This window comes from Gobio gobio (assembly GCF_949357685.1).
Source record: "Gobio gobio genome assembly, chromosome: 9".
Lineage (NCBI taxonomy): Eukaryota > Metazoa > Chordata > Actinopteri > Cypriniformes > Gobionidae > Gobio > Gobio gobio.
In genome coordinates this window covers 41,153,799-41,172,754 of record NC_137115.1, presented here as the reverse complement: position 1 = coordinate 41,172,754, position 18,956 = coordinate 41,153,799, and the positions used below count along the sequence as shown (strand labels likewise).

Sequence of the window (18,956 nt, the reverse complement as noted above, 5' to 3'; positions counted from 1 at the left end):
TTACTTCCTTGCTACAACCTATTACAGGAAAACACATCGATGAAAAATAAATCAGACTTACAGGTTGTGGCCCGTAAACAGCTTCTGTTTGTAAATCCAGCTTTCAGGACAAGCCGTTGTGCATATCCTGTACTGAACTCGCGAAGTTTGTGGAAGATTGTGTTGTCCTCCGTGAAATGTGCAGCGCGCGCGTCGTGCATCCACGCACCGGCAGTGTTTTTTTCACGCAGCTGACGTTGTGCAAATCTGGTATTGAAATCGCGAAGATGGTGGATGCAGGGAGCCCTGCGCGCGCCTGATTCCCCGCTGACTCAAACACACGTGCATATAACATGCTGTATGTTAAACGCTCTGCAACGCACCCCCGTCCCTATGAAGGCTGAACAGAGCAAATACCCCAGACCTGCAATCCGGATGAATATAACAGCGTTTCCTCGGCATCGCGGCAACAACACTCCAGCCTACTAACGCTTCCCCGCGGCGATACAAAATTGCCTCGCCCCCCTTATTTCATATTCCCCGGAGGAGGGGTTTATGTAAATATTGGGCCTGGTGATGTCAGCAAAACCTGGGTGAATGTGTAGTAGTCCCTAGCGGCCGTTTGCTGTAGTCCTTAGAAACTGATTTCTTTAAAAGCAAATATCTCCCTTTGCTTTAAACTTTGAACGTTGTAACTTTGCAGATGTTGTTTATGCTCAAGCAGCAACATTACACGTTAGCTAAAGTTAGAATAGTGAAATCGTGGTTTACCACCCCTTTAATACCTGAATTTACTCCTTCACTACCATCCCCATCACCCTGCCCAAACTGATCCCAAATGAGTTTGGTACAACAACAAAAAAATCTAAACAATCCAACGAATAGTTATGACTAGAGTGTGTTCTAATTCCTCAGCCTCCTTCAGACTGTATAGTCTCTCTTGTAGCGTTCAAGGCGACCGAGCCTGAGGGTGAAGTGGGGAGACTTTGTTTTGACACTGTGGGAAAGCAAGCTTTGTTCTTCCTTATCTTATTCCTCAGAGTTCCACTGTGCTCTCTCTCACCACCCTGAGCGCAAAGCTGCAGACATGCACTCAGAAGTGGAAGCTTTCATGTGGCTGAATCGGCACACATGCACAGACCCCCCATATCCAGCGAAGACTTGTACCAATGGAGGCTTTTTCAAAATAGTGTCTGGCTTTTGTTTTAGCATAAGTTAGGAAAGTGTTGGATAACGGGTCTTTTCATGTGGCATATGTTAGACTGACCCACATACTATATGGCATAAAAATACCTGCGAGAATGTTTAATGATAAACTCCAAGAAGAATATAGAACCCTTTTCATTCTAAAGCAAAAACAGTGTTTTTTGTTTTTTTTTCATGAGGACACTGAGGCTATAGTTGCACACGATGTTTCTCAGACTTGGTTTATTAATGTTTTTAGGCTACTGGCAAAAAAAATAATTAAACAAATGTACCTTTTTGTGCTATTTCGAGGAATGTTGTCACAAACCTGACAACAAAACAGGCTTTTCATAATTTGAAATTAAAATTGAATAAATTTAAATTTAATTTTAGCTGAAAAGACCGTACATTTTTCATTGTAAAACAATTATATATTTATATATAACAATTATATATCAAACTGTTGTTTTGACCAAGATATATTGTAATTGATCAATTCTATAAATATGTCATTTAAATTTTGCGTGCTATTATTAAAGTGTCCCTATTATGTTTTTTTTTTTAATATTCCCTTTCATGCAGTGTGTAATAGCTGTTTGTGAATGTAAACATTCAAAAGGGCACAATAAAAAAAGTTATTGTCTCCCAATAGAAAAAATCGTATGCGCTGTTATTGAAACAGTACAGTTCCCGAATGTACATCACAATAAATTAGAAATATACACACACATTGGTTTGTTGATGGACGTAATCTTGTTAATGCTGATGGTGAGGAATTACAGTTGCAACATCTCATAATGTACCTCAAACTGTGAAGCTTATCGCTCATGTTCGAGGTGAATAACTAGTTCTTCCAATGTTTCATCATCGGACTCGGGCTCGGATTGATATGGTAAAATCGATGTCATCATTACTGTCTTTACAGTGTGTACAAACGCTGAGCTTTAGGAACCCTCTGGAGAGGGAGCTGAAGAACAGATATGGTAATGGGCGTTAGCTTCCGACACGCTGTACGCAGCAGACCAATCACAACAGACTGGGCCATCTGGCCAATCAGAGAAGAGTATAGCAGAAAGGATGGATTTAGAAAAACTGATTCATCCATTGAGTCGTTTGAGAATCATTGAAAACTGAAAAATTGACCTTTGATGCATGTAAACCTGGACACCTCCAAAACAAAATTAGGAGCCTTTAAAACAGCAAATAGGGGCACTAGTATAGTATTGTTAACATTTTGATGTAAGATAAAATAAATCAGTTTTTAGTAATTCCTTCAATGTTGTTATTCCATGCATTTTTCCATTTGCATAGACACACATTGTGCTCTGTCCTGAGGCAAAATATACAGCGTCACATAGCAGGAGAGTAATGACTCCATAGCGAACGTTGTGACAGGTAACCCAGACCGGTTTTCATCTAATCCTATCAGATTTCTGAGAGAGGTGTGAAACACGAAGGGAGGGTAAAAAGAGGCCAGTAAAAGCGCAAGGCTATACAGAGAATGGGTTAAAAACGGCCGGTCAAACCTCTTGGATTTGGTACATAAATGAACAACCCTATTAATTTTTTCCTCTCCACCCTATAACATCAGTAATAAATGGCCCAAACACACCCACAAGCTTTCACTGACATGGATGTTTTTCATATATTGAGCATCACACGATCATATTTTTCCTGAACATTTACAATGTGCACCAATTTCTTCACATTAAAAAGGAAGGTGTGCCACGACTTCCCTTGGGGTGCATTTCCTAATTACCTTGGCTCCCCAAGATCATTTGTTAACAAATATAACATGCCCGACTGTAAAGTGCACAAACCTGATACGAAATTGTGTTTAAATGGTTGACTGGAGTGCTGAAATGGTTCCAGGGGCTTATTACTTACACCTTATTAGGAAAAAAAGCATTGAAGTTTTCAATGGGTAAAGTGATCTTGAGCGGAAAGATCAAGCTGGCTGAATTACAAGCAGCCAACAAAATGTTTTCTCTGTCTTTATAAAATTTTTAAAAAAATCATACATGACGATGTTCTTAAGCTACATATTTCATCCACCCAAAAAGAGATTAAGGATCCTTTGATGGATTACACAAACAGAAAGGTTATGAGAAATATAAGTCTGTCTTTATTTTTGTGATGAATCATAACATATGACTATGAGCAATTGTTGAATATTAGGCATGTGCTTGCTTTACAATCCTTTGTATAGACTTTTGTATAACCTTTGTTCATTGATTTTTTTCTTCTTTTTTTTTGTTGGGAAAATGCATGCATCCACTTCTGTTATGACCTAAATGCTTGAGATGTTGGTTGAAAGCGTCACTGTGTCTGTCTGATTTCAGAGGACAGACATTGTACTAATGTGTGCAGGTTCCCGGTTGTCCTTGAGACGGCATTTCAGGAACACATTATTCTAAAACCTCAGTGATGATTAAATGATAGCTACAACTTATGTAAAATGCAGCATTTTTGCACATTTTACATTCTTACAAAAATAATCCATCGACATCTTAACCATCTTTATCAGATATTGTACTGCATGTGTATAATATATATTGCAAATATATTTACTCATGCAGTATAAACACACACATATATATAGAAATATATAATGTAATACATTATAAATATTTCATATTTTCAAGCTAGTTAACAAAAGCACAAGCACGCCTGCATTTAGCTAAGAGACTATCACTGTGCTAAAGAGAGCACAGTCGTTCCTTTTTAAATGTATAGTAATTATAGTCTATAAAATAAAATAATGGTCTTCGGCCAATCGTCAGCCTAACCACAGGCTCAACTCTTCAGCACAATGGTAACCCCAAAAACTCAGACATACCAGAAACCTTTTTTAAATTCCAAAATAATAGAACATTAAACACTAACAGAGCTCCCCCTATATTAAAGGGTTAGATCACCCAAAAATGAGTCATCCTAGGCGTATATGACATTCTTATTTCAGACGAATAAAATCGGAGTTATATTAAAAATGTCCTGGCTCTTCCAGGCTTTATAATGGCAGTGACTGTTGGGTCATTTTTTACGTCCATAAAAGTGCATCTATCTATCATATAACAGCTCCACACGGCTCCAGGGGGTTAATAAAGGCCCTCTGAAGCGAAGTCGTGCGTTTGTGTATGAAAAATATCCATATTTAAAACTGTATAGCTTTATATTTAAAAATATCTAGCTTCCGGCAGTCAGCGGTATGCAAGTCGACTTTAAGGCGAAAGAGTAACCCTGACACAATGTAATAGAAGCATCGCTAGCTTTGACGCCTCTTGTGAATAGGGCTAGGCAACAAACTCAAACTCCTTCTTCTCTTATATCGAAATCCTTGACCGGTGTTTTGTTTTGCTCTATCCTCTGCGCTTCAGCGTTCATCAATACGCATGCATCAAGGGTCAAGGGTTACTCTTTCACCGTATCTTTTTACTCTTTCACTTGCGTACCGCTGACCGCCGGAAGCTAGCTATTTTAGTCTATAAAGTTTTAAATATGGATATTTTTCTTACACAAACGTGCCACTGGATCCGTGTGGAGCAGTTATATGATGGATAGATGCACTTTTATGGACAAAAATGACCCAACAGTCACTGCCATTAAAAAGCTTGGAAGAGCCAGAACATTTTTAATATAACTCTGATTGTATTCATCTGAAAGAAGAATGTCATATACATGACTTGAGGGTGAGTAAATCATGGGCTAATTTTCATGTGAAATAACACTTAATTTTAACATACTCTCCTTTAACAGTCAGAAACAAAGCATGCCGGGAACTAGAAATCTGCTGTAACTCATTCCGTGAATGTGTATATGTGTGTACAATACATTCACATTTATATGTTTGTGCAATAAATGTACACAAAAAAGGATAAAACTTTACGTTGGCTGGTAAAGTGGATAAAACTTTAAGAATATTATACTATTTTGTCTTCATTTAAAAATATATATATATTTTATATGTATCAATATATAGCCATAATGCATATATACAAAGCACTAGTTCCCATAAGGAAATGTAATATGTAATATATCGGATTATATTTTGCAGTATATTTCCATATATTTTTGTTTCCGTAAGGGATATTTTGTTTCAGTCTTTGTGCTATATATTATATACAGTATATATACAGTAGCAATGGTGGGGTTTTTTTCTGCTGGTTCCAATAATGAGCAATATGGAAAGACTTACCAGTCATATTTGAAGACACGCCTGTGTTTTTGTGCCCCAGACATACTAATGGTCCAGACAAGAAGATGTGACATTAGAGAATATTTCCATTAATTATTGTAATGTTGCTCTGTTATTTACAGAGGTCGATGAGCTAAACCAAATGCCTGTTTCTTTGATATAATATAGGCTAACTGTTGAGTATGTTTTAGATTCCTTAAAGGGCACAGACAGTTCAGAAGCATTTCTTATTAGCAAACTGCCAAACATTAATCAAATATAAAACCTAAAGGACATCATGTGATTTCTAATCAGCATTTAGTCTGAGGGCTCCCTGCGGCAAAGATGGCGGACGTTTTTTCTTAGTTTCCTACCAACGAGTAGGAGTTATCCTTTATGAAATTGTGGACATCTCTGGACAAGTACAGTATTCATACTATAGTTCGCCATGAGGTTCTGGCATATACGCCAAAGCTAAAAAGATTTCAACACCTGTTTGTTTCTTTTTTCAGATCCTCCTGTAAGTATTTCCAGCCTGAAACCTGGCAATAAAAACGTTTACTTGCAAGACATTGTCCATTTTAAGCAGAGCGCGGTGTTAGGATTTTAATAGCAATTAGTGAGTGTGTGGCTGAGGAAATTATGTTAATTAAACAGCACAGCTGTGCACTACGAGGGACATTTTAACTAACTAACGCTAATATTGTCAGCATACAAAAGCGCGCGGAGTGAAGCACACAGCATGTTCACTGTAATATTCTGTTATAGTGAAGAAGAAAATGGTTTTGAATAGAAATTCTACAAATGCACAAAAGAGTATTTTTATTGCTAGAGTAAACTAAAGAAAGTGACCACTTATTATTGACATCTGTTGAATTTCCTTTCCAGTATGGAGTCAGGGAAATCAGTGTATATCTGATGGGAAGAATTGTGTACTGTATTTTACTAGAAGCAACAATAGTCCCATCAATTGTTCAGCATGTAAACATATGTATTTGTGGACTATTTGTGCGGTTGGTTTACATATGTTTATTCTAGTTTTTGGATCTTAATGCCTTTAATTCTGCAGGTTTTGGAAGGAAACATCAGTGTATGAAAGTGTTTGTGAGATTTCAAAATGCCATCACAACGCCTCAGTAATGAGGAAGGCTAGGAGCGGTGCCAACAAAAAGTGCCGGCCTGTTTTATATTTCCCTTCATTATCAGCCTCAATAAGACCTGAGTGATTTCTAACAGGCCAATAAAAACACTCTATAAATCTGTCCAACTTTACCTTCAGCCATTTTCCTCTGTCATTCCAGGGAGAGCATAAGCAATGCATTTCTCTTTGATGTGCCGATTCAGATCACTCGCATCGGCCTCTGTTTATTGCTTGGCATTAAAGCTGTCGCAGGCAGATACATTCTGTATGAATGAATAAAGCATTGGTTAGAAAAAAGGTCATAAAAATGTGTCAAAATAAATATCTTTGGTCTCCCAGTTTCAAGTTTTTAGGTATGGTTATGATGATATTGTGTTACAGTTACTTTCACCATGGCAAAAGTATAGGGTCCAAAAGTCATAGACCAGCAGTGAAATTCCATTACAAATTATGTCAGCATAATTCAAGTGAAAACTATAAGAATTTCATAATATCTTATTTTATGGTACACTGAATGTTCCAAAGAGCATTCCAAAACAACAAGATTATCTGAACTTTTACATGATCAATGTGACAAATTTACTTACGTGATGAGCAACCTAGACATATATTTCAGATTCTGCACTTTCTTCGTTACACATCATAATGTCTCTTTATTTTTTATTTAATTTTAATTATGTAGCCTAACCTAATTTCCAGGTTTAAATAGTTTTTGTCTTGTTTTTTTTTTTTTTTTTTACTGTGGTCTCAGATTTTATTAAAAAATATATATATAATTATTAGAGTTGCAACAGCTAAAAATTGATTCATGTCAATAATGAAAATAATCGAAAACGATTTTAATTATCGATTAGTCGCGCCTGCGTGCTGTTCTCGGAAACTAGCCAGTTATGGTAACATTACTGAATAACCCATTTCTGTGGACAAAACGTATGGAAAATATCGGAGGACACCGAGTGAGTTGCTCCGGTAAAGGTACATTATCCAGTTGTCCCGAAACACCAGAATGCTTTATATTTATAAATTATAATAAGCGCTTCAATCAAAAGAGTTTACCGCGTCTTTCCCTGTTGTTATTTGACAGATGGTGTGCTGTTTTGCCTCGGACACGTTTTCCTCAGCGCATAGCTTGCACTTTATGGTTATATCCTTATCTGTAAATGTTAGTAAGTCCCGTGAGAATTTTTATTTCGCATATTCTGACAACAAGAGAGTCTTGTTTAACTTCACTGACTTCGATGAACGAGCGCCGTTACGCGCATGCGCGTCAAACATAAGACATAATGACATTTGCTCAAATATTTTTTGTGAGAAATTAAGTGTAGGTTTAAAATACTACATGTAACACAATTAATCATATTTATGAGAACAGTAACAGTGAAGTCCCAATATATAAAATAGCCCATACGTAATATAGGCTGATTATGTTCAGACCATAGACTAGGGCAGTGGTTCTCAACCTTTTTTCAGTGATGTACCCCTTGTGACATATTTTTTCAGCCAAGTACCCCCTAACCAGCGCAAATTAAAAAAAAGACTTAAAACAGAGCACTGTGCCATCGGTGTCTGATTTATTCAACTTTGGAACAGATAAACACATACAAAATTCAAACATTTAAAAAAAAAAAAAACTATTTTGAACATTTTAAATGATAATAATCCATGACTAAATTTATTGCAAAAATGTATCATCACTAAAATGTAGTGATTCAAACTAATGTAGTGAAAACAGTGACCATATAACCATTTAAAACTCCATAAATGTGCAAAACACTTCTCATTTGTAGTGGTCTCAATTGAACTATTTGAAAATAAAAAGATATAACTAAAAAAAGAAAGAAATAATTAACTTAATTAAAATAAATAAAGATTTGTGCACCTAAAAATAATTATCAACATAAAGTGTCCTCTTTTGGTATCATAGTAAAGATCTGTTCTCAAAAATAAATTATTAACTTAAATAAAAATTTTAATTAATTAATTAACATTAATTTTAAATAAAAGCAGAAATTGCTAAAAATAAATAAAATATCCATCTTAAAATATCTTTTTAAGAATCAAAAAGAAGACTGACATCTTAACTGAGTGTTTTTGCACTTTTAGTGAGACACTTGGGCTTGTGCTTCACTGAGGATCTTTTTCATTCTTGGTGGCAGGGAGGCAATTGCTGTGATCAAGCTCTTCTCCAGGCACAGTCTGTTTCTCTGCTTTGTTTTGATCACAGTCATTGCAGAGAAGGAGGCCTCACATAAATATGTGGAGGCAAAGGGTAGTAGCTGCTCCAAAGCTTTCTGTCCCAGGTCAGGGTGCTCCTGCTTCACACACACCCAAAACTGTGAAAGTGTGGACATGGCAAACTTCATCTGGAGGCCACGATCAGATGACACTTCCAAGAGTTTTTCCTGATAGGTGACCGGGAGCTTGCTTCGGTTTGCTTCGGACAAGAGAAATGGGTTTCTCACCCAATCCAGCTGTGCAGATTTCTCCTCCATGTCAGGAAAGTAGGAATGAAAATCCTGAATCAACTTGGTCAAATGTCCCACTATGACCAACTTGACTGGAGCTCTGTCCACATCCTCACTAGAGAGAAAATCATCCAGCTGAGGAAAGCAGGTAAAATCCTCCTGTTCACAGGCCATTCTCCACAGCTCTGTTTTCTTCAGGAAACCACCCACCTTGTCATACAGGTTTAAAATGCTGGTGTCCTTGCCCTGCAGAGACATATTCAGTTCGTTCAGTTTGCTGAATATATCTGCCAGATAGCACAGCTTTGCAAGCCAGTCTGTGTCCTGGAACAAGGTGGCATGGGGAGATCTGTGCTCAATCAGAAAGGTGTGTACTTCGGATCTTAATTCCAACAGCCGGTTGAGTATTCTCCCTCGAGAGAGCCAGCGTACTTCTGTGTGCAGCAGCAGTTGTGTGTGTTCTGCTCCCATATTTTCACAGAGGCGGCGAAACAGGCGTGCATTAAGTGGCCTTGACTTAATGAAGTTGATCACTTTGATGCTGCTGTTCAATACGTCATGCAATACAGGGCTCATTTTCTTGGACGCCAATGCCTCTCTGTGTATGACACAGTGAGTCCACATCACGTCGGGGTTTTCTTTTTTAATGCGCGCTATTAGTCCTTTCGCGCTGCCTGTCATTGATGCTGCCGCGTCTGTACAGATGCTGCTGCAGGATTTCCAGCTCAAACCGCTTTCACAGAAAGCGGCATTGACAATATTAAATATATCCTCTCCTGTTGTTTTCCCCTCCAAACTTTTGCAGAATAGTATGTGCTCATAAATGTCGTCAGTATCAACATACCTCACAAAAGCAACAAGTTGTGCATTTCCGCTGACATCTGTGGATTCATCCAGCTGGAGTGAAAAGGAGTCGCTAAGTTTTCCCACAACTTGCTCGACAATGTCTGTTCCCATTTTATCTACTCTGCGGCAAATAGTGTCATTTGACAAAGGCACAGTCTTTAATTTCTCCGCTGCGTTTTTGTCCAGCATAGTCTCAGCCAGCACTACAGCCGCTGGAAGGAGCAGGTCTTCAGCGATAGTGAATGGCTTCTTGGCTTTAGCTACGAGCAAAGACACTGCATAAGAGGCCTCCAGGGCTTTGGCTGATGTTGTGGAGGCCTTCAGCATCGTGTCTTGAGATGATCTGAATTCAGACAGTTTCCTCTTAAAAAAGTCAGGTGGCTTACCAACGTGACATCCATGTTTTGTCTTAAGATGCCGCTGCAGATGTGCTGGCTTCATGCTACTGTTAGCTAATTTCTCCCCACAGAAAAAACACAGTGCCTTGGGTGGGATGCAACTTGTGGACGTAAATCCAATTAAAACATATTCTTCAAGATACAGCCGGAATTTTGACGGCTCTGGTTTGGCCTTCTTTGCCACTTGTCCCTCCGTGTTTTCAAAAGAATTGCTGCTACGCTTCAACCACGACTTCATGTTTGATCCAAGTGATTGACAGGTGATGCCAGGCGGCATTTGACAGGTTGGGTCAAACCATCCTGGTATGGGGGTGACTCATGGGTTTTTAGGATAATGAAATTGAATAGCCTACTGAATATAAAATTCATTTTATGAACTTATACTTATATTTTCCTGAAATATTTATAAAAAAATTATTTTAAAGGATTTTTGCATGCTACTTTTTAAATATATGAATATTTTAAAATCTCACGTACCCCCTGGAGTGCCTTCACGTACCCCCAGGGGTACGCGTACCCCCATTTGAGAACCACTGGACTAGGGTGACCACCCGTCCCTCCTTGCGTTGTACCGCACAGCATTTTCACCCCTTGTCCCGCACGCCGCATATTGAGAAAATGTCCCGCATTTTCATCAGTCTGTTGGTTTTTAATTTATTATCATATAACGCATGCGTTCTTTTGCCTTTTTAAGAAAGCGTTTCATTTATTATTTTTGCGGCATCGTTTTTCACCTAGACATATTTAACAGCGCTTCGTCAGACGTAACATCCCGCCTTTCACAAATACAACAACAGCCGTTTTTAAAATCCTATCCAATGGTTGAAAAGAAAGGAGTAAACACGGTCGCTATAGGTTGTGACGGCTGTCAATCAAAATGTGGAGCGGATTCGTTCCATGTACAAATGGATAATTCGGTAAATTGGTTATATTCTTAAAGGTCCCCTTCTTCGCGATTCCATTGTTCAAACTTTAGTTAGTGTGTAATGTTGCTGTTAGAGCATAAATAATACCTGTAAAATTATAAAGCTCAAAGTTCAATGCCAAGCGAGATATTTTATTTAACAGAAGTTCCCTTTCAAAGCCTACAGCGAACGGCTGGCTTGGACTACATCCTGGTACTTCCTTCTTTAATTACGTCAGTAGAGCAGTAGAACAGACTAACCTCCGCCCACAAGAGTACGCGAAAAAGGGGGCGCGGTCTTGTTGCTGTCCCACGTGGAGAAGCGGACGGTCGCGTGGAGAAAAGGAACTGTTGCGTTGAGTGTGTTTATCGCCATGTCATCGAGACGCTGTTATTTTCATCCAGGAGTCAAATCACCTTTGTTTGGCTTTCCCAGGGACGCTGTAGAGATTATTGAACTCATACATCTCCCCGTTAAGAGGCGTGACCTTTCCAAAGTGCGCTAAGCTGCTGTCAAATTACAACACAGGAACCGCTTTCACGTGCGCTAAGCTGTGGTCGAATCACAGCACAGGAACCGCTTGCACAATCAGAACTCGTTACGTATTTCTGAAGGAGGGACTTCATAGCACAAGGAAATCATCAGCCGTTTTTAGGACGGTGAGAACAGCGGTATACAGATAAGTAAATTGTGTGAAAAATACTGTTTTTTTACACGCGAAACATGAACACATTTTATATTGCACACTGTAAACACAATCAAAGCTTCAAAAAAACACGAAGAACGGGACCTTTAATATATAATATAATATATAAGACTGTCAATGAACTAATTTCATGTTGCTTTATAATTTATTTGTTCATTATTGGACTTGGTCAGATCTGCTGCCTGCTGCCTTTGGGCTCAGTGATGTTGAATTTAAATGACATGTACAATGTTACATTGTGATGTAATGGTGTTTTCTGGAAGGGACTAAAGAACAAAGTATTTTTATCATCTGAAAGGCAGAATACATATGTTTTTATTAAGTTAGATAGATATTGTGTAACAGTTTCAGGTTATGTTTTAGTGTCGGTAACATGTCCCACATTGTCCCACACAAACTTAGTAATTGTCCCACATTTGGTTTGTTTGATGGTGGTCACCCTACCATAGACTATAAAAAAAATATGGTTCAGACTAGCGAATGTGTTCACAATCACATGCCTCGTACAAGTTAACATTTTGTGCTTTTTTGTTTATTATAATTTGGTCGTTTAATTTATTTCTGCTTTTAAATAGTAAGCAACCAGTTGTTTTTGGGTTTATAATGTAATGTTTGTATTTTAGCACTATTTTGCTAATGTAGCCTACAGCATAGCCTAGATACATTCACTATTTGTTTTCATAGGCTTTATATTACACATTGTTTGGAGGACAGCATTGGGCAGAATGTGGAATAGCATTGTTTAAAATAATGGATAAAAAATAATTGAATGAATAATCAAATTTGATTGATGGAAAAAATTATCAACATATTAATCAATGATCAAAATAATCGTTTGTGCAGCCCTACTAATTATATATATTTGTGCGTGTGTGTCTCTGTGTGGAAAACAGCTTATAAATTATACTAAATTATGTTCTTTGAAAATGTACGAATGCATAATGTTTTCTGTGAGTGTTGTGTTTATGTGTCTGTGCGTGGTTAAAATAAACATATCATAAGCTACAGAGTTTGCAAAGTAGACAGAATGAAAAAAATAAGTATAACGCATGGGACATAATAAAAGAGCATGGAATTGCCCCAGCAACTCAATTCACCAGCCTTGATTCTGCATTCCCTCCCCTCACACCACAAGTTCAAGTGGCTTTTATAACCTTGTCTTCTTCTAATTCAGCTGCCAGTAATTGGTAGCAATAATTACATAGGCACTCTCATTGGCATATGAGGCAGGGTGTGCCCAGGGCAACAATGGGATGATCAGCTCCTTCATTACCCACGGGAAACACTTACAGCTCTCTCCAGCATAGGAAAGCATGAAAAAACAAAATAGCAGACATGTAACAGACCGCATATAGATGCTCCATTTAGGCTGCTCACTGCTTTTGGGAACCAATTCCTAATATTCTAAGAGCATTCTTTTTAGGTTTTCACTTTTCTCATTTTCACATTCTGTTTTGGGAACAAAAAAAAATGTTGGGTGCTCCTGCTTCCCTAAAGGTAAATATTTAAATGCAGAGAAAAAGAGAAAGCCCTGCTGAAGTACTTGAATCCTTACAGAATGAAAACGTTAGCTTGGCTTGCCGCCTTCTATGAGGCTGGTGAAGAAAAAAATGTATTGTATTGAGGCACAGATCTGGGGAAGGGTACAGAAAACTTTCTGCAGCATTAAAGGTCCCAATGAGCACAGTGGCCTCCATCATCCGTAAATGGAAGAAGTTTGGAACAACCCGGACTCTTTCTAGAGCTGTCCGCCCGGCCAAACTGAGCGATCGGGGGAGAAGGGCCTTAGTCAGAGAGGTGACCAAGAACCCGATGGTCACTCTGACAGAGCTCTAGCGTTTCTCTGTGGAGAGAGGAAACCCTTCCAGAAGAACATCCATCTCTGCAGCACTCCACCAATCAGGCCTGTATGGTAGAGTGGCCAGATGACACATGACAGCCCGCCTCGAGTTTGCCAAAAAGCACCTGAAGGACTCTCAGACCTCGCAGATCCTTTGTTGGGCCAGGCTCTTAGGAAACAGAAGAGTGACAGGGTTTCAATAGTGATGCATGGAATGAAGGGGGAATTCTGTAGTGAGAGGGATGTTGAAGTTGATACGTGACAGAGTCGATCTGTTTAGTGATGGTAAAGGGGCCAATACATCTGGGACTGAGCTTCTTGCAGGACAGGCGCATTCTGATGTCCCGTGTTGACAGCCAGACCTTCTGGCCTGGTTGGTAAGAGGGTGTTGCAGCTCTACGAAGGTCCGCTGTCAACTTACGTCTGCGCAACTGCCCTTTGAAGTTGATGGTGAGCTGCGTCCCAGACCCTCTCGCTCTCTCTGAACCAGTGATCGACAGGGGTTCAACTGTTGCAACTGTTGACAGGGGTTCAACTGTTGCAAAGCTGAATAAATAAGCTTTCCATTGGTGTATGGTCTGTTACGATAGGACATTATTTGGCCGAGATACAACTATTTGAAAATCTGGAATCTGAGTAGGGCTGTAGCGATACACTAATCTCACGATACGATACGATACACGATATTCAGCTCACGATACAATATATATCACGATATTCAGCCAACGATACGATTCGATATAATTCGATACACTTACATCATTTTCTGAAAGATTTAAAGGGGACAGAGTGATTTTAGTGACATCTTGTGAGTGTTTCATTTACTTGGATTGAATTAACTGAACTGAAAACTAAAATCATCAATTACACAATATATGTCTCTGACGGGACAGAGAGTCTACAGCTTGAAAATGCTGGACAAAATGAATCAAAGATGTGTTGAGAAAATTAGTTCCATTTATTGTGCAAACTGTAGCTTACAAGCCTTTGAAAAGTAAATAAAGTCCAGTATTGCAATTAACAATGGAGTTTTAAAAATTGCAGCAAGTGGCCTGTTCTGAACAGTTTCTTTGACAGCTTTTTTAGCTTGACACTGACATTTGGTAGTATTTCCAGAGTATTTCACGTTTGTGTCCCACAGCTTGCAAACCAACCGCGATGCTTTGTCTAAGTCAAGGGTCTCCAACCTTTTTTCATTTGAGAGCTACTTTTTAAAAAAGAAAGTCAAAGAGAGCTAATCATGTTATATAATACTTAAAACTCTTAAATAATGCATCATAATTCCCATATTAACAACTATCCAAACTGTTTTACACCTGAAAGAGTATAGTAGTAGTTCCAGTAGTCGGTACAATACCACTATTTTTTTTTTTAAATAAATGTTTTATTCTATATGATGATAATCATAAGTAAATAATACATAAACATGTAAAGGCTGTATGCTGTTTAAAAGTAAACATTGTTTATAAATGAAAGATCAAGTGAAAAATAAGCAACCATTAATAATTATATAATTAGTATTATTTATTTCATAATTATTATTATTAGTAGAGACGTATTATTATTACATAGAGACGTAGCTAAATTTACTGTAGGCTACAATCTGTAGTCAATCTCTTCACGTTAAACCGAACTTTTATTTTGACGGGTTGCCGTGATTACCAGTGTCTGTGTTCATGATGATATGACAGTGGGTGCGCGTCTCAGTCATTCAGCTCCCAAGTTCAGTCAGGGATCAGATCAGGGATCAGCCCATTGACTCATGTCCTGATCAGTGCCCTGACTACTGAACCAGGAGCAGAATGAGACGCAGCCAGTTTTCTCAAATGAAACGGTACAAGTCACGTCACAAGTGACGGTTTATGCGTTCGTGTCGGCAGAGACTACAAGAGCGAGTGTGCGCGCGACGCTCGTCATCCACACAGACGCAGAACATGCAGGAGTAATATTTAAATAGTATTTTGCATTTTATTATTTATAGACACTAGTATATATTCGGCTTCAGTCTGGAGCCCTGCGCTTAAATGAACACGGAAGCGACTGAACGCTGCTGCTATGGTGAGCTATTTTTAGAACAGACCCGCGGGCAACTCGTGTGGTCCTTGCGGGCGACTCATGTTGTTGACCCCTGAGTCTAAGTCGTCGCTTTCCTTCTTCTTTTTAAACCCAAAGTGCTCCCACACATCTGCTTTTAAGCATGAAGGCGCTGGATTTATATTCGCCGCCATTTTTTTTTATCTCCTCGCTCTGACTCCGTAAACAAGAAGAGATAGACGTCGGCGTCTGTGTAAAGTTAGTAGTACGGGTAATTTGCTCTACAGCGATACTAGCGGCTGGCTGACCAAATCGCTCTTCCTGCAACGCAAATGGGGGTAAACACAGGGATTTGAATGGGACTTATGTATCGATACTCGTGGCTTAAAAATCGATACTTTCTTGGGAGAAAAAATATCGATTTATATCGCAGAATCGATAAAATTGCCCAGCCCTAAATCTGAGGGTGCAAAAAAATCGAAATATTGAGAAAATCACCCTTTGAAGTTGTCCAATTGAAGTCCTTAGCAATACATATTAGAACTAATAATAAAAATAATTATATTCACGGTAGGAAATTTACAAAATATCTTCATGGAACATGATCTTTACTCAATATTACTACTATGTAGGGATGCCACAATTCTCAATATAATATTGAACCGTTCGGTACGGCATTCACGGTTCAATACGCGCTTGTGAATTGCGGTTTTTCGGTTTTGCATTGAATTAATTATTTTTCTGCAAATTCTACCATTTTCCTCCATTCCAATATTGAACAACGCAACATACATTCACATTAGAGCTGCAACTAACGATTATTTTTTCTGTCGACTAATCTAACGATTATTTTTTCGATTAGTCGACTAATCTAACGATTATTTTCCAGATTAATCTTATGATTCTTTTTTACTGATTATTGTATTTCAAAGAGGGTAGTGAATTTGTATATTATTTTAACATGAAATCAATGAATGATGACAATATTAATTGTATTTCAGGAAGGGTAGTGTACATAGTATGCCATTTTATAATGAAATATATGAACACAAGAAGCTTTTTAAACATAATATATAATGATACTATTCATCATAAAATGTATACAGAGTAGGCCTAATTAGGAAAAGTTGTTTACTATAGGCTAGTAGTTGAGTATGATTTACTTATTGATTTGTGTCAATAGTAAACGAAAATGCACTTGTATTTATCTGCAAAAGGTTCACATACAGGAGCTTTCAGCATAGTTTTAATATAGTATAACTAGTCGTCTATTTTGAAGATACATGTGCATAAACAACGACTAAAGCTGCCAGAAGTTTTTGCCCAAACTTCAAAGACACATTTAAATGATTAAAGCTAGAGGCATATCTTAACTTTAATGTTACTTTAATCATGTAAACTACCTATATACAGCATGTTTTATGCACATGTGTTTGGGACAGAGGGGAACCAGGTCGCATTAACAGGAGATATATGCAGCCCATAATAAATAAAAGCACGAGACGTACTGGGGTCGGAGAAGAACCCCGGAAAATGTGACCGTCTGTTGCAATACACGCGCCACGGTTCAGCTGCGCGAGAGAACACTGGAAGGGTTGCCAGGTTTACACAACAAAACCCACCCATTCGTTACTCAAAACAAGCCCAAAACAAGCCCAATCGCGTTTCGGGGAGGTTCTCTGGTAAACATCGCGTTCGGGGGGTTGAATATGTGTGTTTTTTTGCTTCAACCCGCGGACATGAGACACAGCCCGCGGCAACAGTGTAGAAGTAGCCCAATTCCGCGGAAAAAAGCGGACTTGGCAACACTGATTGGCAGTGTGAAAGCTCCCGCTCTCCACGCGCAACAAAGCGAACAGAGCGAACAAAGCACAGTTTTACTCGGCTTCTGTTTAAAGTACTCCCACACTTGAATGTCGCGATCTGGCTTTATATGATAAATGATAATTTTCACTATGCCCGGGAGCAGAAGCTGCCATTATTCTAGATCTTCTGTTCCATTCTAGAACGTAAATAATGTGCCGCCGACGCGTCGACGCATTTCACGCACGTCGACGTATTTTCGTAGTCGACGTCATCGACGACGTCGACGCGTCGTTGCAGCCCTAATTCACATCACACGTTAGTGGTAAAGTTATAGTCACGGAACACTATAGTTATTCACAATCACGAACGTTCATTATTTGCCTGCGTTTTAAAGCCTTGCCGGTTCATTCGCATGCGCGGTTTTAACATGCGCTTTTCCGAGCGCGTGCACTAAACGCCTGTCAAACATGTGATTACTGAACTAAGTCGTCGTCTAACTGCGCTAATACTGTCAAATACACACAAGGTTAACATAAACACAGTTGGATATGTCTAAAGTGAAAGTAAAACCGCGTGTGTCTATTAGATGCACGGAGGTCTTACATTGATAGCAGGCAGCCTAGTGAACATGCTGTCCTTAAAATGACAGTTCACCTCTAAAATTATGTCATTATTTACTCACTCTAATATTGTTCCAAACCTGTATTCATTTCTCGATGACAGAATTTTCATTTTTGAACGGACTATCCCTTTAATGTTAATACAACAACAAAAGACAAAGAGAAAATCACTCGCTGCTCTTGACTGAAAAACTAATACAGTAGCTTTAATAAGAATCAATGTATATTTTATAGTGAAGTCTATGTAGTGTATTATTTTTACATTTATTCATTCAATTTCATACTTAAATGCTGCTGTACAGCTCTGAGCTGCCAGTGTAAATCTTTATATATATTTATTTTTTATTATACAATACAATAGGAATGTGTACAATGTGTTACTTTTTTTTAAAAGTAAAGTTTAAAGTTTAAGTAAGGTTTTTCAATTATTTTAAGTAAAATAAAGAAAGAGTATTGCAATAAAAAATAGTATTTTTTCTCCTTAACCTCTTGCTGTTCCTGTTGCCTAAGAATAGAATAGCAAAAAAACGAACCGAACCGAAAACTGTGGTTAAAAACCGAGGTATGTATTGAACCGTGGACTAACTGTATTGTTGCATCCCTACTACTATGATATTTGGCATAAAAGAAAAATCGATAATTTTGACCCATACAGTCCATCCGTAAAGTATTCACAGGGCTTCACAGTGCCGGAATGCAGTATACAACAGAATGATAGAAAAGCATGCAGGGGTGACTGATGCAGTAGTCTGGAGTCAATTATCAGCATCGTGGATAAGGTTAATGTTGTGACAGTGAATAGGGGTAGACTGGAGTCATGAATCTTCTCAAAAGGTCAATCATATTCATACATTGCT

General features: G+C 38.4%; 2 protein-coding genes across 2 annotated transcripts in view; both read right to left on the bottom strand.

Annotated features, from left to right (window-relative positions):
• LOC307131743 (uncharacterized protein) overlaps positions 1–18,956 on the bottom strand; it is a 676,237-nt gene that overhangs the window by 266,618 nt on the left and 390,663 nt on the right. The gene's annotated exons all lie outside the window — the stretch shown is intronic.
• LOC307132024 (SCAN domain-containing protein 3-like) lies at positions 8,579–10,426 on the bottom strand (the record flags this gene model as incomplete). Its single annotated transcript, XM_079826158.1, has 1 exon — positions 8,579–10,426. The coding sequence occupies one exon, from the start codon at positions 10,424–10,426 to the stop codon at positions 8,579–8,581; it is 1,848 nt and encodes a 615-aa protein (XP_079682284.1).